We start from the raw sequence: 23,790 nt of genomic DNA on the forward strand, positions 1-23,790 counted from the left end.
CGCCAGGGCGGTGTCAGATCAGACGCTCTGCACCCTGGCGGAACGCCTCCTCGTGTGGGCTCAGCACTCTCTGCGCTCGCTGAGAGAGCCGCGCATGTGCCTGGCCACCTGAACGAGGGCCCCGACAGACTGTCCAGGGACAGCGTTCCCCCTGGGGAGTGGTCTCAACACCCCCAAACAGTCCAGTCACTGTGGCGCCGTTTCGGCAAAGCGAAAGTCGACCTTTTTGCGTCAAAAGACAACGCTCATTGCCCAGAGTTCTTCTCGAAGAACGAGGATGCGCTGGCCCAGACCCGGCCCAGCGGCCCGCTGTATGCTTTTCCCCCGGTCTCTCTGCTGCCTCAGGTCATCAAGAGAATCAGGGAAGCGCGCCACACAGTGCTCCTCTTAGCCCCATACTGGGAGAACCAAGCTTGGTTCCCGGATCTAATACAGCTGGCAGACTCAGCCCCCTGGCCGATACCGGTGAAGAGAGACCTTTTCTCTCAAGCCCGCGGCTCGATATGGCATCCCCATCCAGAGCGCTGTCTCTGCATGCGTGGAGCCTCAATGATTACACGCTGATCTGCCAGACGGGGTCATGAACACGATCATACAATCTAGAGCCCCCTCTACGAGGCGGCTCTACATGTCGAAATGGTCAGTGTTTAACAGATGGTGCACTGCTAAGGGGCTCGATCCACAGACATGTGGGGTATCGCGAGTACTGTGTTTCCTTCAAGAGTTACTGGACGCGGGCAGGTCCCCCTCCACGCTCAAAGTCTATGTCACGGCCATTTCAGCGCTCTCTGTTCAGAGCTGGGCCGCGCATTAGGAAGGAACGAGTTCGTCATCCGCTTCCTTAGAGGAGCCAGGAGGATGAACCCCCCGCGACCCCCCTCGGTTCCTATGTGGGATCTTTCACTGGTCTTGGAGGCCCTGAAAGCGCATCCCTTCGAACCCTTGGAAACTGTGGATATGAAATACCTCACGCTCAAAACCGTTTTTCTGATAGCACTGTCTTCAGTCAAACGAGTGGTGGAACAGCTCTTTGTTTCGTTTGGCGGGCGCACCAAGGGTCTCGCCGCCTCGAAACACAGCCTGTCCAGATGGATAGTGGACGCTATTGCTGCTGCTTATGCGTCTAAAGACCTGCAGTGCCCATTGGGCATTCAAGCTCACTCCACCAGAGGCATGGCCTCGTCGTGGGCGTGGTCCAGCGGGATTCCCATTCATGACATTTGTGCAGCGGCAGGCTGGGCCTCCCCCTCCACATTTGTTAGGTTTTACAACCTGGATGTTCCCGCCTTGCAGGCGAAAGTGTTATCAGTCTAAGTCTCGTGTATGCCAGCCCACTATCTGTGCGCGGGCTACGTTGTGTGATTTAGCTCTACTGGTTGAGCTGCACTATGCAGGGAATTGTCAGTTCGGACCGGCCGTGCCGCTCCTAACCCCCTAGTGTGTGCTTTTGTACGGCGCTAGCCCTCTTCGGGCCGCCCGGCTCTCTGCTATCACGTTCCCCGGGCTCTCCCTGGGACTCATTCAGTGGATGCTGGGCGCGCACGGCGTTGACAAGGGCGTTCCCGTAGCGTAAGCAACTACGCAATACGAGAGAACCTCTCGTAAGAGAACGTTTCGGTTACTCACGTAACCTCTGTTCTCTCTAGAAGAGGGAACGAGTATTGCGTAGCCCGCCGTGCTCGCACCACGAGCTCATTTCTCTTCATGCGACAGAAACCAGAGAAGCAGCCTCCGAGCCCTGTTTATATACGCTAAGCCACACCCCTTTTCGCGGGCTGTGACGCATTAAGCGCGCCAAGCGCGCTCATTGGTCGTGACGTCACGCCAAGGGCTCAGCGGTAGGCTGCTGCAGTTGCCGCAGGGCAGCCAATGGGCACGCTAGTAAGCTTGCCCTAGGTCTGCAGGCTGCCGCACTGCGTTGACAAGATTATAAAAATTAGGATAATTTTTGGCTTCAGTATCTCGAGAAAGAAAGGCTTTCCCGTAGCGTAAGCAACTACGCAATACTCGTTCCCTCTTCTAGAGAGAACAGAGGTTACGTGAGTAACCGAAACGTTTTTCATATTCCATATCTCTTTTCACTAGGTTTTTTTAAACAAGATATAAACAAGAGAGAGAGCAGGAACATGAAACAGGAAGGCCTGAAAAAAAGAAAAATTAGTCATTATCAATTATTGGTCGATATAAGGTATTTTTTAATGTATCGCATTGGTCAATAATTCTACATTTATTTGGGTATTAAAAACCATATAACAGAGACACTGAATTTGGTGGGATGGAGCCACCCACCACTCAGGCAATTACACACCCCTTCAACTCTAGGTGCCACTTTAATGTAAATTCATTTAAATTTTCACAAACTCTAGAAGTTTGTTCCCAAAAACATCCACAGGATTTATTCTTTTGACTATTTGGATCATGTTCACACATGAGCTTCAAAATTAATGCTCTCTGCTCTCAGCTATATTATTTTCAAGACATTTTAGATAAAATATCTATTGATATTCAAATGAAACGTAACTGCTGCCAATAAAACTGCTGAACTATAGAAGAGCTGTAAAATGTTCCTCTGGGAAGAGATTCTAGGAATGGTGTGCATTCACCAAAGTGTTCAAACGGACACACACACAAATGTTTGACACTCTTCCAAATGACGAATGCTTTTCCTTCTCTATATTTAGGCTTTTACATACACTGTCCTGACTGCATTATAACTGGCACAGATAAGCCCGGGTTCCTCCCGAGACATACCACACCACTTATTATTACTGCCAAGGACGTATGCCGTGTGTGTGTGTGTGTGTGTGTGTGTGTGACAGTGTGAAAGAAATATCCAGGCCACACTTGTACGCATTACAGATTCATGGTTTCCTCTCACCACCATGTACTATATGTGTGTGTCTGTGCACATGTACATGTATAAGATCCCACATTGAATCTGACTATGTGTTTCCTTTTGCTTCTATCATCCTTTATGCCACTCTTTTCTGTCTGTCCTTCAATCAGCCCATCTTCATCTCACGTTCTCTCAACATCCTCTCTTTTCTACTGCGCTCTATATTTTCCCTCTTCTTCTTTCACTCTCACATTATCCGTTCATTCATTCACTCCCCCTCCAGAACTCCCTTTCTTCTCTCTCTCTCTCTCTCATTCCCTATTTCCTCCATCTATGTTCCCTCAGGGGTCTCATTTCCATCCCAGTAACTGCCAATAGCTGATCAGTTTCTTCCACCCCCCTCGATTCAACCTTCATCCTTTTTTTCCTCATCCCTCCATCTGTGTTCATCTCTCTTTCTGTAGGAAGGCTGTAATTCAGTGTTTACTGCACAGCTATTCAGGAGTTGCGAACTTGTGAATTGCTTGTGATGAGAAAGAGAATAGGTGGCACAAAATATGTAATATGTTGCCATTAAACTCGTTAACACAATGTTCTATTGATTTGTCGTTGCTAACTGCACAGATAAAAGAAATGAACCGCATAAAACGTAAACAAATCACTTGACTAGTGAGATTCTTTGTAATGAATCAGTCAAAGTTGGTGAATCAGAATAAAGCACAGGAGTCATTGTTCTGAATAATGAACCGAATTGACTGAGAAAGAGACTGATCGGCACAAAATATATAATATGATCATGATCCAGATTATTTTTAAGTCATGGTATCCACTTAGCTTTAAGCTGAATGTGTTGAAGGAGAGGTAGAGGAGGCTGTTCTTTCCACTGATCAGTCCTTGGCAGTTGGTGGAGATGTTTTGATGAGGTGTCGCTGTACTCCCTTGAGGCCAATTCGACGAAATGACGCACATAGATGAAAGGCAACACCTCACAACACATCTGGAGAGTGTGTGTTTGTGTGTGTTTACTCAAGCTCACCTTGTGAATGTTCTTGATTCCCTGTGTGGTTCCTCATTAGGATTGTGAGATTCAAAAACACTGACTGGTAAATTGTGCTGGGAATTAGAGAGTCTTTAGCATATTTGCAAGTAAGCTTATGTGCAAGTTTTTATGGTGAATCACTTTTATCGTTAAATACTCTTGCTTGCAATTTGATTTAATGTGTTGTCTCCGGTACCCAGCAAGCAATAGCCTAGTCTTCATTTCACCGTCTAGGTTAACTATAGACCCCATATAGTCCGGCTATGAGTAACCCACTTCTAGCCAAAATAACATCGAATTTGGTTACATGTCGTTTTTGCCAAAATAACTTGCGAGACGTATGATATTCCATCATGTAAGCAAAGTCAACAGTCATTACAAGGTGTTTGGTTTCATTTCTTTGACATGTCATCTAATTGATGACTAGTCTATTTTTGGGCTATGGTTTAGAGTTAGATGTCTATTAAATTGTCACTGACTGCCCAAATTTTGCCTTGTTTTAGCCTAGACATCAGGCCTGTGTTTGGACCGCTATTAGACGTGTTTTAATTGCAAAATTGCTTGCTGGGTACAGTGGTCCCAAATATTCTGTTACTTAATGCGATGGAAATCATGCATCTTAAAGCATAGCTTAAGTGACCATGTACTTTTTGGAGGCATTGCATGTTAGAGATGTTGTAGCAGAAAATATGACCAAAGCCAGACTTCTTTTCACCCCATCCAGAGTCATGAAAAAAACTATAAACAAAGCGTTGACTTGCCTGCTTGAACACAGCACATTCTCCCACAGACAGAGTCTAGTTTCAGATCTGGACACGGCTGGATTATTGAAAGTATGAAATGTTGTCATCTCTGTTTTTGATTAACCTTGTTGCAATGCAACTTTTCTCACTGACTCAGCAAAGACGTCACAACATCCAGTGATATGCTGCTTGCTGCCTAAAACAGTGGTTTTAGGATAGTAATTATAGTTAAATTATAGTTAAATAAAAAAATGAATGAAATATTCTACTGCATTTCTAGGTCACTAATCAAATAAGTAAATTTGAAATCCTTTGTAATGACATGCTAATAATATATATATATATATATATATATATATATATATATATATATAATTTGTGATCCCAGATATTTGGACCCTGCAGTATCAATAAACAGACAAGTTCATGTTTGCCACAAGGAAAAATACTCAATAATTAAAACGCAATTTCCGTTCTAATATCAAAGTAGTGCTTAGTATGCTGTGGGGTTTTATTCATCTCATGTCAGATGTCACAATCATTAACCACATCTTTTAGCTGCAGGCAGCTCACAAATCAACACCAGAAGTCACAAATCAGTGGGTTCCTTAAGGCTCTGCACAACCCAGCAGAGCTGAGATCTCATGTCTGCAGAATACATTTGGCTTCCAGTTGAGAATTTTAATGAAAATGAATGAAATTGTTAATTTTATGGTTTCATAAAATAATCATGCATCGCAAGAACCGAGATATGATTATAACATTGGATTGTAATGATGTACCAAAATCACATGCCTTTGGCAAGATTTGTTGATCTCTAAACACAGTGTGTGTGTGTGTGTGTGTTTGTGTGTTGTAGCTGGCTCAGGATGAGGGAAGTCCAGTGCGGGGTTTCGCTGTTGTGGAGTATGAGACGGCGGAGCAGGCTGAAGCCATGCTGCTGGAGATGGACAGACAGCTGATCCAGGGTCAGGAGATACGCCTGTCTCTCTGTCCCCCAGGAACCTCTGGACGCAGCACTCTCGCCGCCCTCATCGCTGCTCAGGGTGTGGTGAGTGACGCGCACAATCACAGGGGACAAGTGCCATTGTCTTTACCGTCACAGCAAGCAACAAGAGCGTTTCCCACACATTCATGCAGAAGCATTAACGCACACACATGCATGTGTGAAACGGCAGTGGTGACAGTTTAATTACAGTATTCATACAAACCCTGCTGTTTCAGACATCTCCAGACCTCCGCTGCATTTCCGAGGCCTGAAATAAACCACAGGGCTATTTTCATCACGCTGGACAGATCCACATAAACCAGCAGTCTGTCTAAAACAACACTGTCCTGAAGAGACTGTCAGTGGTGTTGAGCGTTAACTAATGTTCTTCAACCCAATGGTTTTGCTTCGGGACTCGGATTAAAGTTTGAGCATTTGGTTTCTAAACATTTCTTTAATTTTGTTGGTTTCTTGCTCTCAGCACCCAATAATTCACTACATAATACACATTGTGGTAGACACAAACCATGTTTATGTTTTTTTGCTGCTGGTGAATATGTATTTAATGCAGTTTGGTTCACATTTTCGTATAATCCTCGAGTAAGATAAAAGTAAAGCAAGTAAAAAAGTAAGCATACAGTATTTAGCTTTCTGTTCATGATGAAGAGATTCAGCTTGAGCTCTAAATTCCCCCCCTTGTTCTTAATAAAGTCTTAAAAAGATTATTATTATTTTAATATATAATCATGTGTTATACAGTATTTTATTAAAAACATTTAATATATAGCCTACACTACCATGCAAAAGTTTGTGTTTGATTCGATTTTTTTTTCAGGATTTTCGATTAATAAAAAGTTCAAAACAACAGTATAGTTAATTATTTTATTTTTTTGTAATAATGTAAAAGTCTTTGCTGGCACTTTAATGTGTCTGCTGAATAAATTCATTTCTTTAAAAAACCTCAAACTTTAAATGCAACACAAGATATTGCAATATATATATTATGGTTGGTTGCATTTTATTATTTATATTTAGCATCTTTTTTTGTGCTGTCTATGTGACAAGCTTATTAACAGACCACATTTTACTGTCTTTTAGCACAACTGAATACAGCCCAGCCTACATACACAAAATCACTCTGTCATGTTCCTTCATGTCTCAGATAGTGGTTCTCATTGATGTTTTGTTAGAACGCAGATTTTTTTTGTCTGGCATTTCAAATGTAACATTTCATTTTGAATGTGGGACTTAATTCTGCAGAATTCAGTATATTGTTGGCAGAGCAGTTTGCTACATCCGAACATTGATTGATTTCATTGTTCAGCTTTTCACTTCTAGTGGACAATAAAATATCTGACTACCGTTATCTTTTTACATTATACAGGAGCTTTTATCCAAAGTGACTTTCGGTAGAGGAGCATAAGCAATTTGTCACAGATTCTCTGTATACAATGCCACATATATTAGAAAGCTAGATTAGGAAACAAGCTAGTAGAGCAGAGGAGAATTGCAGAGAAGAGAAAGAAGAGGATTTTTGGTTATTTTTTAAAGATGGAATATGTTTAAAGACCCCATGAAATTATTTCATGAAAACAATTTGTGTATCCACGTTATTATGGTGGACATGTCCTAATGAAACAGGAAAATTAAGTAGGACATATCAAAGATATTATCCTTCCTTTTTTAAAAATAGCTAATAGCCTTTTGACAATAGTCAGAGGCAAGGTGGTATTATGACAGGGGACATTTTCATTCTAGATAATTTTATTGTACAACATTTTTGTATACGCTCCTGTGTGCAAGTCATCAATATTTTTGGTCTATTTTTCCAGTGAAGAATTTAAATATAAACTAATTAATATTTTTTAGCAATTTTATCTACGTTTACATATATTCATTTGGCAGACGCTTTTATCCAAAGCAACTTACATTGCATTTCAAGGTGCACATTTACATTCTTATCAGTTCTTGCTTTCCCTTGGAATGGAACCCATGACCTTGGTGTTGCAAGCACCAACGCTCTACTGTTTGAGCTACAGGAAAGCGTATAGCTTATAAAAAGCTTTTATTAAAAGCTTATAAAAGCATATAGATGACTTCAAAGCTAACAAATATGAACGAAAGCCACAAACTGCTATTTTGATGTCATGGGGTCTTTAATATAATGCTTTTTGTCTCCCCTCCTCTCTCCTTTCTCTTTCTCCTCCACTCTTTCTCTCTCCCTTACTTCTCCTTTTTCCTCTGAAAAATATCAAGCCAAATAGAGCAAATGCAAGCTGACATTTCTCGAGAAGTCCACCCATCCGTGCCACAGGCATCTCTGTACTCTGCTGTCTGTCTCTGAGACCCGCCTACCCACTCTTACACAGACTGTGAGGGCACAAGCTTTCCCTTCAGTCTAACGGGCCATTGCTTTTGTGTGTGAGTGTAGTCATATAATTTTAGCACTTGCTTGGGGACTAGCAGGTGTCTGCACTTGTCTTCCTGACTGGTTAGTGCTCCGGGAGCTCATACGCAAAACCGTCGAAAGATACGTGCCTACTGGTTAGATATCAGTCATGTTCAATGACTCTGCTGTGCCTCAGTTTGTGTCATTTGAGCATTGAAAAAGAGTTTTTTTCAGGGTGCTTATCATAGTTACAGAACTGTATGTAAAATTGTGGAGGGCGGGAAAAGAACAAAGGAGAACAGGAGCCAATCAAAACTCAAACTGAAAGTCCAAACAAACGCTGACACGTGACAATAAGTGATCTAATGATGAAAACACATTTTACAGTGTTGATAATCTAGCAGATGTTGTTTTTTCAATATATGCAATCTATGATCTTGTTTGTTGCTTTTTAACATATTTTTTAAATACAAGTTGCATCAAAGTCAAATTTATGCATTTAAACATTTTTACATTGCTTTTTACATTGTAATTTAAAATTCAAATTATTATGTACAATTATAAATTATAATGATTGATTTATAAAATATAATTAAAATTTTTAATTTTTACATTTTATATTACAATATATATATATACAATTATATACAATGTGGGACGTTGACTTGAAGCCTACGTGTTTTCGTGCTCGTCTATAGGCACTGCGACCGTTGCATACATCAACCAACAAGGTGGTCTACGCTCCCGTCGTATGTCGCGACTCGCCTCCCACCTCCTCTTATGGAGTCAGAAGCATCTGAGGTCGCTTCGTGCCGTTCATGTCCCCGGGGAGCTCAATCGTGTGGCCGACGAGCTTTCACGTCAGCCTCCCCTTCCGGGAGAATGGCGACTCCATCCCCAGGTGGTCCAGCTGATTTGGCGAATCTTCGGAGCCGCGCAGGTAGACCTGTTTGCCTCTCCGGACACGACCCATTGCCAGTGGTATTACTCCCTGACCGAAGGAAGTCTCGGCACGGATGCCCTGGCACACAGCTGGCCCCGGGACCTACGCAAATATGCGTTTCCCCCAGTGAGCCTTCTTGCACAGACCCTGTGCAAGGTCAGGGAGGACGAGGAGCAGGTCCTTTTGGTGGCCCTGTATTGGCCAACCCGGACTTGGTTCCCAGAACTCATGCTCCTCGCGACAGCCCCTCCTTGGCCGATTCCTCTGAGGAAGGACCTACTTTCTCAGAGAAGGGGCACCCTAGTGCACCCGCGTCCAGACCTTTGGAAACTCCATGTCTGGTCCCTAGACGGGACGCGGAGGTTCTAGAGGTTCTAGATGGCCTGCCACAGGCAGTGGTAGATACCATCTCTTCTGCTAGAGCCCCCTCTACGAGCCGCCTCTACGCTCTGAAGTGGAACCTGTTTGTCGACTGGTGTTCTTCCCACGGGGAGAACCCACGAACTAGCCCGATCAGAGTCGTGCTTTCCTTCCTGCAAGATGGGTTGGAGCGAAGGCTGTTCCCCTCCTCCCTCAAAGTGTATGTTGCCGCGATAGCCGCACATCACGTTGTATTTGAAGGTAAGTCCGTGGGAAGCACGACCTGTTCATCAGATTCCTCATGGGTGCTTGGAGGCTAAATCCACCTTGCGATTTGCACCCTGTACCCTCTTGGGACTTATCTTTAGTGCTTAAAGCGCTCCAAAGTCCTCCCTTTGAGCCTTTACCGACAGTTGAGCTTAATGTTCTGTCCATTAAGACAGCGCTCCTGTTAGCATTGGCTTCCTTCAAGAGGGTAGGGGATCTGCAGGCATTTTCGGTCGACGAATCGTGCCTAGAGTTCGGGCTTGGCCTTTCTCATGTTATATTGAGACCCCGGCTCGGATATGTGCCCAAGGTTCCTACCACTCCCTTCGCGGACCAGGTGGTGAACCTGCAAGCGCTGCCCCAGGAGGAGGCAGACCCAGCCCTATCTTTTCTCTGTCCTGTCCGGGTCCTCCGGGTTTATATAGACAGAATGCAAAGCTTCAGGACCCCAGATCAGCTCTTTGTTTGTTACGGAGGCCAGCAGAAGGGGAAGGCTGTCTCCAAGCAGAGGTCAGCCCACTGGCTAGTGGATGCTATCACCAGGGCTTATGAGTCCCAGGGTGAGCCCTGCCCACCCAGGTTGCGGGCTCACTCTACTAGGAGTGTTGCCGCTTCTTGGGCTCTGGCACAAGGCGCCTCGCTAACAGACATTTGTAGAGCTGCGGGCTGGGCGACACCGAACACGTTCGCTAGGTTTTATAGCCTACGTGTGGAACCTGTTTCCTCCCGAGTACTCACTACGGCCAGTAATTAGAGTGAATAGGTGTGTCGGCTTGCGACGCCATTCCGTGAGCGGATACGTACGTCTTTTGCTCCGTTGGTTACCCAGCAAACGGCTAACCTTGTGAGTTCCTCCATCACCCCCTCCGGTGCTAGGCGTTGCGGACCGGCCAGCAGCAGGTCTGCTACCTTCAGTAAGGAGTTGCTAGTAGACTGGGTGCCTTTTCCAGTGGTCCCTGCGGCGACCCGTGATTGCCACATGCAGTTCAGCCGTGTCTTCCCCTTGACAGACTCATTCTGTCGTCCCTGTTGAGTACGCTCCTCACTCCTCCGGACTGGGACTACCTTCAAGGACTGCCATATGTTTCACTACCCTACGTGGTTAGTACATGTGTGTATTTGAGAGCCTTCCTCTAGGCTGCCTCAGCTTCCGCAGCGTTCCCCCCCATTATTATTTTCCTTGGGGACGGGCGCACTTTCCCAGTGTTATCCAATATCCACTGATTGGGTCTTGCGGAACAGCAGTGTGATTCCCTAGCTAGCTCCCGCAACATTTCTGGAAACTGCTGCAGGGTAGCTTAGCTGGGCGCTGGAAGGGGCCAGCACCTTGGCGTTTTGGTAGGGATCCCAATTCGTCAGGGGAACTCCCCCGATGAGGCGTCGGAGTTCCCTGATGACGAAAGGGAACGTCTCGGTTACGTATGGTAACCCTCGTTCCCTGAGTCCAGGGAACGGAGACGCCTCGTCCCGTCGCCATGCTGCTGTACCTTCGCGGAGGACTGGACACCGTCCGGCTCCTCAGCGAAAAGCATTTGTGTATGCGCTTGCTTCCGCCTTTATACCCGCACTCGTAGGCGGGCTGCGGAATGCAAATGTTGCATGCCAATGTTCATTGGTTCGTTTTAACTCACTCGAAGGCAATTGGTCTCCCTAGCATTATCCCAATTCGTCAGGGGAACTCCCCCGACGAGGCGTCTCCGTTCCCTGGACTCAGGGAACGAGGGTTACCATACGTAACCGGGACGTTTTAGCCTGTAAAGTATATTCCGGTGCATTGGAAACACACACACAAAAAGAACTTCTACGGAAGACATTCTCGTAATTTAATTTATTCTTGAAATATTTAGACTTTAATCTCGAAATTTAATCTCGAAATAGACTTTAATCTCTTATTCTTGTAATTTTAGAAAAACATTTGTTTACAGATTTTTTGTTTTTGTTTTTTTGTCACTGTTCAGGGCTTCCGTACTTTTATATTACTTTATATTATGTAATTTTAGGGATGTCCCACTTTTTTCCAGAAAAAGTATGATACAGATACTTTCATTTTTTGGAACTTGCTGATATTGATACCTGTATTATTATATATATATATATATATATATATATATATATATATATATATATATATATATATATATATACACACACACACACACACACATACAGATATACACATATACTAGGGGTGGAACGGTACACAGAATTCATGGTTCGGTTCATACCTCTGTTCAGACATCACAGTTCGGTACAATGGAGGGAAAAGCAAAACAAAAATGTAGAGGGCAATTTGTTTTTAGTGTGCATGTCTCAGGATGTACCACCAAAGGAAAATAAATGTCTTAAGCCTTGTATTTTTTAAATAAGTTTTATTAATAAAGTAAAGGCATAGAACCAGTTTATTTGTAGTGCATTGACATTAGTTTTATATAATTAGTGTATTAATTAAATTAATAAAAAGATAAAAAGACCTTGAGATATGTTTGGTAATTGTACCTGAATAAATTTAAAATTATTTTGCTATATTTCAGATCAATATATTTGTTTTCCTTAAAATTTTAATTAACATTAACTTTATTCTCATCTGAATTATAAATAATTTATTACTGTATAAAATAATACTACTATTAAAAACACATTTGATTTTCTTTTTCAATCAATGTAGAATGTGTAACTTAAAAATAAACAGATCAGTGCTCTATTTGAGGACAAGAAATGAAAACCAATGCAATATGATGAATGTTCAAAAGATGGCACCGACAGACTGTTTTTAAATGGGGTTGGATAAATATTTTTAGCTTTTAAACTGTGTGTGTGTGTGTGTGTGTGTGTGTGTGTGTGTGTGTGTGTGTGTGTGTGTGTAATTTTGGTTGGGTGACAGTTGTTGGTTACAGTTTGACAAGAGTTTATAGTTTGACAAAAGCACAATGTTGTGTTTTATTGTGAGTGTACACAAATGTAAGTAAACACTGCATTTTGAATGATGTCCTGTATGAACAAAATGACGGAGTATGTTTTTATGTTTCCACTGTTTGATCGCGCCCACGCCCCTCTCTCTCTCTCTCTCTCTCTCTCTCTCTCTCTCTCTCTCTCTCTCTCTCTCTCTCACACACACACACACACACACACACACACACACACACACACACACACACACACACACACACACACACACACACACTCACACAACATATTCCAGCATTGCAATCTTGACATCGCAGCCTGTTCATTATAGCTATGGAGCTTCAGAGCTAAATCGGAGCTATAGATTAGGTGTCCCTAAAGTACCTGTATCTAACAGTAGTTCCGCATTACATTCATTCATTTGCACGTGAATTTTATTTATTTTTATACCATGTATTCTCCGTGTATATTCATGCACCGAACCGTGACGCCCGTACCATTTCGGTTCAATACGAATTTATGTACCGTTCTACCCCTAACATACATATATTTATCTTCTATATCTATTATCTTTAAAAAAATAAGTACATGTACTGCATTAGATTAAACTGGGAAGGGTAATAGCACTTGCATATTGTTGTCCTATTGTTAGTTTCACTGCTTCTGTTGTTCTCATTTGTAAGTCGCTTTGGAAAAAAGCGTCTGCTAAATGAATAAATGTAAATGTAAACTTACAAAATCAGCAGGGGATCAAATAATTATTTCCCCCACTGTATATACAGTATATTACTTGGCATTATATTCATTTTTATGCATAATTGTGTCTGTTAAAATGTATTGTTAAAATTTTCCATATTAGTTGTTATCATTCTGTCCTATTTTATCTTTCATTTGATGGCAGATTGCACATGTAGAGCTTTTCCAGTGCAGCAGTACAGTTATCACTTGACATTTTCCTGTAATGAAGTAGGGAACTACTTACGTGCACAATTTAGTTTTAATCCAAATGTGTGTTGCCAGTTTTGGTATCGAAACGTGTATCCCTAATTCTTTTATATTACTTTGTATTATACCTCTAAAATGCGCTGAATTGGTGAAGAATTAGTGCTTCATACACTATCTGATCTCTTATTTCATAATATTTGCTTTATTTTTATATCTGTACTGTCTGTTATTTAAGAACTCAAAATTGAGAAAACGTTAGATTAGTATAAACCACCTGATGTTTTTGTTTCAGTGTTTATGGATTCAATCAATTTTCTAATGGTGTGAAAAATAGAGCATTTGAGCTGTAGTTTATGGCTCTTTGGAAGCACACATCAGGAACAGAGCGTTCTGCTAATCCATCTCTGAAGCTCTAGGCAGGGGGCATGATGGGACGCTTTTTTCATCCGTATAAAGAGATAGGCCAACTGTCTCTTCACTCCCTCTTCCCAAATACTCCATCCATCTGCTGCTTCACCCAAGGCCACCACCACCACCACCACCACCACATTCCCCTGATTCTTAAATTATTATGTATGTCCTCTCATTCTTGAATATGTTGTTACATCCTTGGCTTCACCCATTCCAGTATGAAAGCACCACAATTTGTGTGTGTATGTGCACAAGTTTGTGTGGGTGGGGGAGTAGTAGTCAGCAGATGGAGTTGGAGTGTGTTGGGATGGATCCACACCTCTAGCAGACATCAGAGATCTAATCAGGGGTTCCGCATGTCTGCAAGCGTCTCCCCCATGCCAACAAATACACACGGTCACACATGCTCAGTCACCGCTGGGACAAAAACATTCCGGATAAATATTTGACAAGACATCAAATATGAAAAAAAAAGAAAAAAACATCTTAACCCTATAAAGCCTACTGAACCATATTTGATACGCATATTATTTGATACATTTCTAAAGCCTCTAAATTATAGACATGATCAGAAAAACCTGTTGTCATCTGATTGATAGTTTTACTACTTTTTTACCAAGTAAAGACCCTTTTAGTATAATTCTAAAATGTTCTTCATAAAAATAAGCATAAAAATAACTTAGATTGTTAGTAATATTTCAAGATGAACACTTACTAAACTGAAGCAACTTTTAAAAAATAATTTCAAAATGTGAGGCTTCTGAGGAGCGTTTATTGCATATCTCCCAGTCATCATTGTATTGCATTATACTGTGTGTTTTGCCCCCCAAAATAAAAACCAGAGAGCTTTGATCATAAAGTAAAGCATTTAAATATCATCTTGCTAAGAGTTTTGGGGGATATAGAGTGACAACTGATATTTATATGCAGTTTATGCTTATAGTCTGCTATACTCCTATGAAGATCTCACTGAGCTACATTACAATCTATCAGAATTTAATCTTACTTTTTGGCCATATTAATATGAGCAACTGCACCAAATTGCATATCTTTGCCCAAATTAAGCCTCTGAAAAAAAAAAAAAAAAAAAAAAAATTTTTTTTTGCTCTATATTCTATATCATACTACTTTTCATGGGTCATAAGGCTGATGTGTATATTCTTTAAAAAAAATTACCTTTGTTTCCCACAAAAGAAAATATATTCCTTTAACTGAAGATACATTTAAAATTATTTTACACAATTTTGATTCCAAGTAAATTATTCTTATTTAAGGATGTTTAAACTGACAAAAAATTGGAGAAAATGTATATATATATATATATATATATATATATATATATATATATATATATATATATATATATATGGCTCTTCTTTATAATAAAATAATTAATTATTGTTTATCTTTGTCATATGTATGTGCTCCTGTAGATGTTGAGCAATAAGAAAGGTTTACTGCCTGAACCCAATCTGGCCCAGTTCCTCAACAGTATGACCAATCCTGCTGCTCTCCAGGTCCTTATGAGACCCTACCCCAACGCCAAACGAGGAGGTAACACTCTCTCTCTCTCTCTCTCTCTCTCTCTCTCTCTCTCTCTCTCTCTCTCTCTCTCTCTCTCTCTCTCTCTCTCTCTCTCTCTCTCTCTCTGTACCTCTTTTAAGTGTCTCTTTACTTATTATTAGCCAAATAATTTATTGAATATTCATGAGTAAAACGTTTAAGTACTTTCTTAGACAGAGGCATTGTACTGGCACTGAGGATTGTAGTTTTTGAGATGAAATATCTTTCATGTCTCTGCATATGTATGTGTGTGTAACAGTGATCACCAGTGCTGTAGATTCTGAGCAGATTTTTCCTCTTGATGAAAGCCTAATCATATATTAAAATGAACTTTTCATTGGGTGGGAGAATAAATGAGCTGAGGAAGAAGTGGAGGCCAGAGCTTAAAGAGAACACACAATTACAACACTAAATATAGCACATGATTAAATGTTAAACTTCTCTACCTATTCCGGAGCAACTTGCCATTAGTACTGAAGCTGGAATTTTGGAATGACGAAATCGTGGGCCGCCAGTATCGGCCACATACTTTCTGCTGTCCATCTATCTTATTTTGAGAGCTTACAAGCTCTTTTCACATTATTTCCTCTCTTATTTGTCCCACTCATTTGGTTTATCTAATGGTTTCCCACCAGGAAAGTTTGGCCGACCTCACAATCTCCCCTTCCTGCGTCCACCGTTGACTGCAGCGTTGCTACAGTTAGGAAAAGCACAGCAGGTACATGCTTTCTCTTTAAATCACCCGCAAGACTGACTTAATGCTGATGGGTGTTTCTTTATCTTTAGGTTCTTATGTTGTATATTTAAGGGTTGGATTTTATTAAAACTAACATATTTTAACTTCTTTCTTTTTGTTATATGGTCACATTAAAACTTTTTTCCTTTTTTTGGAAACTTTTATGATGCATTCATCATTTACTTGTGCTACTTTCCAAATGCCTTTTATATATATAGATTTGATTGTTTTACCAATGACCCAGACTTGAAATCTTAAACTGAAAAATTTTATTATTTTTTTTTACCTTTTTAGTTCTATAATAACCTTAACAAAGAATGTAACAAACATAAATAATTTCAGTATTTATTTTTTGAAAATGTATTATGTATTATTTATTTATTTATTTTTAAATATGACTTTTGTTTATTGTGGTTATTGTGGTTTATTGGGGTTTCAAGTGCATGCTTGAAATGAGAAGGTAAATGTCACTTGTGAACAGAATATGTAAAAAATTTCAAAATACAATTTAGTTTTGTTTATATAGAATACAAAAAAAAATGCTAATGTACCAATGAAATTACCTTTAGCAATACAAAGGAGTTTACCATTTTATTTCAAAAATATTTCAGATGTCATTTCCATTATTTCCACCACCAAATGAATAGTGATGTGTAGTTAATTCTGCAGCAGAATAATTCACAGCAGAATAGTTAATTCTGCTGTGATGCATGCATATCTACTATTGGACATTTTAAATAGACGGTCTAAACTAGTGAGAGTTTGAAAGGTTTATTTTAAGGGAGATTCATTTCCACAAGTCAAGAAATCCACGAAATCCAAGTCCACAAAGCAAAGGTGCTCATAGTTAAAGAAACACCCTAAAGAAATAAAGTTGCCGATCATGGATAAAATGGTTATAGTATAGCAAAGAACACTTTAGAGGGAAATATGTTATGATGAATAGGCAGCTACTTCACAGATAAATAGAAAAGCATGTATAGCAATCTATCTATCTCTCTATCTTTCATGCAGTCTGCCATTCTTGGAAACGGTCTTGTTCTGCAGAATCTTCTTCACATGCAGATGGCCCAACAACAGCTTTTACAGATCAAAGACAAGCAAATCACTAATGTGAGTGTCTGTGTGTGTGTGTTCACGTGTTTCATCATACCCATTACAAAAGAAATATATCACCACAGTACACTTACCAGCAAAATAATGCATGTTATACAACAACAGTCTAAATTGTGTTCACAGTTCTTTCTTTTTTTGCAAGGATATTATTGGTCTACTCTGCATTAAATCCTTTTGTAAATAATGAGAAAACTGCAGTTTATGTTCAGAAAGGCATTATTTATATTTATTTATATAGAGAAGTATTAGAACCATAAATCCAGCTGGCATTTTTAATGCAAATTTGAGGTTCTGGTTAAAGAATAATAATGCCATCTGTACTGGAAAATTTACATGAAAAAAATAAATAAATAATAGAACAATAATTCATGCAATAATAACTCTGACATAAATCTCCTTTAATACATGTTTGTGTTTTGTTTCGCAATGTGCATTTTTGCAGCCATAATAATCTCATCTGTGTGTACTTCATCTTTCACTTGTTTGTCACATGACCATATAATGGCCTGACTGCTTTTTTTTTCTCCTTCATCGCTCCTCCTCTCATTTCCTCCCAGGTCCAGGGTCTTTTAGGTGACCCATCCCGGCTGCTCCTACAGAAAGTTCTGGGTCTTCGAACACAGGTTCCTCTGGGGAAGGGGTTGCTGGGAGATTCTCCCACAGGTGAGAGCTTCTGGTCAACCTTGCAGACCTCAAGCCTGGTCCAAAGGTCTCATTCGCTACTGGAGGGAAAGACATTTGCATTGCAAATCCTCAAACTGTTTGAAAGCCCCATTATAAGCAGTGCGAGGCAGCCACTTCAATTAGTAGTTCTTTCTTTGTGCTTTTATACAGACGTGTGTCTGTTTGGTGTGCAAAGGCATTAATCAAAGCGTTAAACACCTTTGAAGAGTATGTCTTTGTGCAGGGTCATTTCTATTTGAATATCAGTGCCATGCAGGTGTTACAGTGAGGGAGAAATTGAAATGCTAAACTATGAAGGTTTTCCAGAGTATGAACTATATGCTTTGGGTGCTAAATGTTTTTTTTTTTTTTACTACAAAAGTTTAACAAAGTTCTCTGGTTTTTAGAGTTGGGCCAAGACTCCTCTCCAGTCACATCCCAGGGTGGAAACTCTGGGGCTGGAATGGTGTCACACATACCTGGGCGTTCACATGCGAGTTCCGTCTCTGATCAGAACGGAGTCACTGCGACATGCCTGGCTCCGGAGAAACAGCCTGCACCACCAGGAACTGCAGGGGGATCTTTAAGCTCCCAAACACAGCTTCACAACTTCCTCTCTGGGATTAACACACAAAGTCTGGGACCTTTGCTGGGGAGCACAACACACAAAGCTCCAGCCAACCACCACAGTTCAAGTGTGCAGACTAGCACTGCCGTCACGGTAAGCCTGGTTGCTTTCTGCTTCTCCAATTTCTCACCTCAAGATAAAAAAATTACAAAATCTCTGCGACTTAATGAGAATAATTCACTCAGACTTTAACATTTTATCATTTAGTCACGTTTGTGTTGTTCAAAAACCATATCCAATGGAGATACAAGGTTTAGTCACATGCTCTTTTTAATACTTTTCATTGGTTAAATGTTTGCAAAACACAGTGACCAATAGTAAAAAATATGATATGGAGATACAAGGTTTCCGCCTGTTAGCGACGAAATATTTCTAATTTACATTTAAAGGTGCATTAAGCAACTTTTCATGTTAAAAATACCGTTTTCCTAACCCATACATGCTTAAACAATTGCCTGATGGGCTGAATGAGCCCTTCTATGATCTCTGCGATTGCCTCTATAATCCTGTACAGTAAAATAAATAAGAGGGATTCGGGACGGAATCGACTGGGCGTGACGTCATGCGCGTTCACGCTCACCTGGCTATGTCTGGCAGGTTTGTGTATTCGCCGCCATTATCCGCATCAGCGAAGACAACTCAAGCGACTTTGGCAAAAGTAGAAGATGGATTCAAAGAGACCGGCTTCTAGTTCATCCCAAACCCCAACGCAAACTCCACGTAACCGTGTGCACAACTCTGGTTGCAGTTTCGCGTGTCGCCAGAAGGGGGCATAGTTCTGCAAAAACTCAGAGACTTGCGCAATGCACCTTTAATTTAGTTAATTAAATACAAAATAATTTTTTAAAAGAAATTAATAATTTTATTCAACAAGGACATTGATCAAAACTAAAGACTTGTACATTTGTTAGAAGAAATTGTCATTTACAGTATTAATGTTTTTACAGTTTTTTTTATATAAACAGTATACAGTATATAAAACAACAAAGGGGGTGCACTTTTACACTTTGAACGCTGAATACAAACACGCACACACTCGCTTATACAGTACTTGTGATTCTGTCTGAAGTGCTTCTGTAGACCTCCTAGAACTCCATTTCCATTGTTCGGTCTGGGGGTGTCTTTATTCAGACGCGAGCACTCAGCCACCTAGTAGAGCTCAGTACAGACTCTGACAGAGTTCTGAGCCTTAATGACAGACCACTAGTGCTGTAGGCTCTGATTACTCGTGCATTACTCTACACAGCTAATGGAGAGCTCTGTCTTCTATGTGACTGGATTAGAGATGAATACCAGACTCTGTGCCAGTACTTTTCCATTTCATTCCTTCTCTTGGATTGCTGTTTATTTGTGAAATCTGTGAAAGAAAAAGCAAAGTGGGTAGTGACAAAGGTTTCTAAATGGAATTTCCAACCAATCATTTAGTTGGGGAAAACAATATATATACTGTATATTTTATATATATATATATATATATATATATATATATATATATATATATATATATATATATATATATATATATATATATATATATATATATATATATATATATATATATATATATATATATATATATATATATATAATTATAGGCCCATACAGCAAAACCCTGCTAATTATTGGCCTATATACACAGAGTAGTCGTGATCGCGAGAAAGTTAAAAGCGATCCCCCAGCCCCCCCACAACCCCCGCTGTTATCAGTAATACTGGTGTGAAATTTTCCTCACGTGACATCCCTATTGTATATATTTATTTACCAATAACGTATATAATATTGTATAATAATACAATGTACAATAATAGATAATACATTATAAAACGGATTGTTCTGGTCCTTGATGCTGATTGGTCGTTAGTAGGGCTGCACGTTTTCAAGTTTTTCATTAACCGTTAACCGAGACCCTTAGCGGTTAATACTCGGTTAACCATAGTGTGCGCGCCGCAACCCCGAGATAGGCAAAATTTGCGGGTGGGACATGTCCCCACCACTATTTTCTAAGGTCGATATTGTCACCACTTTTGAAACATCTCGCGGCATGAATACCAATACAAATAAACAAAACATCTTCAGTTAACTAGCAGAGCATTCATTTCGTTCGTTTTTTTTTTTTTTTTTAGGCGATCTAGCGCTGAAATGTTTTGTTTTTTAAATCAAGTGATCAAAGTGCTCGTTGCCGCTGCGATCGAGAAGGGGCTTGTAAAACGTGCTGAGGTATTATTAATTCGTGGCCACAACAATTCACCTGATACTGATAAATATTCACCAATTCACAAAAAAAAGGAATAAAAAGCTGTAGTCGGCCTTCACTGAAGAGCTATCTTCACAGGGACGAAAAACAGTTTAATAATTATTATTAATTCGTGGCCACGAAATAATTCACCTGAATATTCACCAATTCACAAAATATAGGTCTTTAGCATTCACTAATTAATAGTATCAAACTGTTTTTGGCCACGTTAAATCAAAATGAGGGAGGGAAATAGTTCAACGTGTCCACGATTTATTAAAACGAGGGAACAAATAAGTCGTCGTAACAACTAATTATTTAGATCAGTGGACAGGGCGCATAAGAACAAACAGTGAGAGAGCCCCGGCCGCGCGCGCGCGCACTCTCACCGCCTTCAAACAACACGAGCGCTGTATTGCTCTCTCTCCCTCGCGCATATCAACACAGTAAAAGGTCGGAAGACCGATTGTGTTTTATAGATTAGTAGTTTGTTCATATAAAGTGTTTGATTAGCAAGTACATGTTTAGGAAATGCATAATACAAATTGTATGGGTTAATGTAACGGTAAACGGACTCTGCGGGTAAAACTGTTGTGATGAAACTGCGCATGCGCGGGGTAAAACTGCTGGTGTAAAGCTGTGGCTCTGCGGCTCTGCAGACAGATATTATTGTGCTGCGATCAGTGGCGCGGATACTGACTGACTATATTTGTTTCTGGCTCGCGCACAGCCTTCATTCTCGGACGCGCGCTTTCTTTGCCCGCTTCATATTAGAAAACTGGTCTAGCGGTCTCTGGCGGTGCAAAAATGTATTACAACTAAATTCAATGCACACCATTGACGCCACTTAACCGAGCAAAATGTTTCACTCGGTTACGCAATTTTTAACGGTTAATCGGTTAATCGGTTAACCATGGACACCCCTAGTCGTTAGCCATGTTTATTTATTATACACACCAGACGCAACACACCAGACGTGACAAAATCAATCAAAAATTACTGCCAATCAGAAGAGAATGTGGACGGAGTCTCTCTGCAAGTAAGACTGTGTTTTGTTTTGAATATAGTCACAGCCTCTTGGACTTTATTGCTTACATAATATTATAATTGATAACCAATAATAGCCCACTTTTCACAAATACCTCAATTAAAATCAATTGGGAGATTCAATTTAGGTACAATGTTTCACAGTACACACTGATGATGGCTTAGGCCGAAACGCGTCTGTGAGGACATAGTAATAATAAATTTATGAAAATATAACCTGAGAGTGCGGTTTTTCATCTTTGTTTTAGATTCAATTTACCACTCTACATTATTTCTCTCTGTGTTGTCAGTTTCACTTACATCTAGTGGCGAATATATTGCAAAAGATGTTTCATGTTATCTTTATAGTTGTATGCTCTGAGTTTGGAGAAGTAGCGGACATTTCAGTCTCACTGTGTTGGTCTATATGTGAGCAACTCGGTGATGTACCAGATTAGCATCTAAAAAACTGTAGCATATTGTTTTGCTGCTCTTCTCAACGTGTCTCTCTCGCTTTCTTTATCTCTTTCTGTAGAGTCAGTCCAGTTGTCAGACGTCTCTGTTGGGAGACCCTCCTAAAGAAGTGAAGTTGCCATCCAACCCGTATCTAAACCTGGCTAGTGTGCTTCCTGGAGTGGTACTGCAAGGTACGTGCACGATCAGAACGGCACACACTGAAGATGACTCACTTCTGCCAGACCTTGGATTGTATCTCTTCTCTGTCAGCTCTCTATTTTCAACTATAATATTTACAGTGTATGGCTGTCTTGTCTCTCCCTGCTCAAGGCCACAGCCAGATGGGCTGCAGCCCACTCCAGCAGAGAAGATAAAGACTGTCTGTATGAGAGATGTTCTAAATAGGTGTCCCTGAGCAGGCCATGATTTACATCAGTATTTTTGTGTCTCCTTTAGCACCCTGCAACAGTAAACCTCAGACTGTGCAGGCGCACACTGGGACATACAGCACAGTCCTGCCGCCTAACACCCACCCACCCAGTCAATACAGCGCAGAGACCACTCCTGCAGAATACACTCAACAATACACTCAGCAATACACACAGGTAACTACAACACCTGCAGTGCACATGTGAAAATGCACACAGATTGATCAAAAGTGACAGCAAAGACATTTACACAGAAGATTTCTATTTCAAATAAAATTTTAAAACGTTTTGTTCATTAAAGAATCTTGACAAATATTTTTGTTGAACCCTGGATAGTTTTAGCACCACAACTGTTTTCATTGGTAATAACAAAAAATGTTTCTTGAGCAAGAAATCAGCATATTAGAATGATTTTTGAAGGATCATGTGACACTGAAGACTGGAGTAATATACACACCCAGCTTCAAAGTTTATGGTCATTAATAATGTTCTCAAAATGTTATCACAAAAACATTATTTGTAATTCGTTCATGGAACACAAAAGAAGATATTTTGAAGAATGTTGGTAACCAAGACAGTTGATGGTAGCCATTGACTTACATAGTAATTTTTTCCCATACTATGTAAGTCAATGGGGTACATCAACTGTTTGCTTACCAACATTCTTCCAAATATATTTTGTGTTCAGCAGAAGAAAGAAATTCATACAGGTTTGGAACAACTTGAGGGTGAGTAAATGATGACTGAATAATTTTTTGGGGGTGAACTATCCCTTTAATAATGACAGGGCATATGCTGAATACTGGATTTTTAATTAAATTTCAATTATATATAAAAAATAAAATACAAATACAAGTGTTTCAGTCAACAGTCTCTGTTGAAGTAAAAGTGGTAAATTGATCAATAACAGAATAAACTCTTGACATCACATTCGGAACACACTGGAATAGGCTACAGTGCAATAGATTGGTTAGATACAGTACACTGTAATCGATTGTTATTAAATAACAACAAAGTCAAACATGCATTCATCTAAATTTAAACTACTGTATATAAAAACTACTAAACAGGATTCCTCACCTCTCTTTTCTTTTTGCAAGATATGCGTCTCTTACA

At 40.3% G+C, this 23,790-nt stretch overlaps 1 protein-coding gene across 1 annotated transcript in view; it reads left to right on the plus strand.

Moving 5' to 3' along the window:
- Positions 1 to 3,794: 3,794 nt before the first annotated feature.
- Positions 3,795 to 23,790, plus strand: part of LOC308699601 (ribonucleoprotein PTB-binding 2-like) — a gene marked incomplete at its 5' end in the record, with an annotated part of 34,609 nt that continues 14,613 nt past the window's right edge. Inside the window, 10 exons of the mRNA XM_081380497.1 lie at positions 3,795 to 3,814; positions 3,913 to 3,916; positions 5,478 to 5,669; positions 15,259 to 15,379; positions 16,024 to 16,106; positions 17,139 to 17,237; positions 17,798 to 17,903; positions 18,311 to 18,624; positions 22,326 to 22,437; positions 22,703 to 22,851. Coding sequence (XP_081236623.1) covers positions 3,795 to 3,814; positions 3,913 to 3,916; positions 5,478 to 5,669; positions 15,259 to 15,379; positions 16,024 to 16,106; positions 17,139 to 17,237; positions 17,798 to 17,903; positions 18,311 to 18,624; positions 22,326 to 22,437; positions 22,703 to 22,851 — 1,200 coding nt within the window. The remainder of the gene's footprint in view (positions 3,815 to 3,912; positions 3,917 to 5,477; positions 5,670 to 15,258; positions 15,380 to 16,023; positions 16,107 to 17,138; positions 17,238 to 17,797; positions 17,904 to 18,310; positions 18,625 to 22,325; positions 22,438 to 22,702; positions 22,852 to 23,790) is intronic.

The sequence above is a fragment of the Scardinius erythrophthalmus genome, assembly GCF_964197995.2.
Source record: "Scardinius erythrophthalmus genome assembly, chromosome: 12".
NCBI lineage: Eukaryota > Metazoa > Chordata > Actinopteri > Cypriniformes > Leuciscidae > Scardinius > Scardinius erythrophthalmus.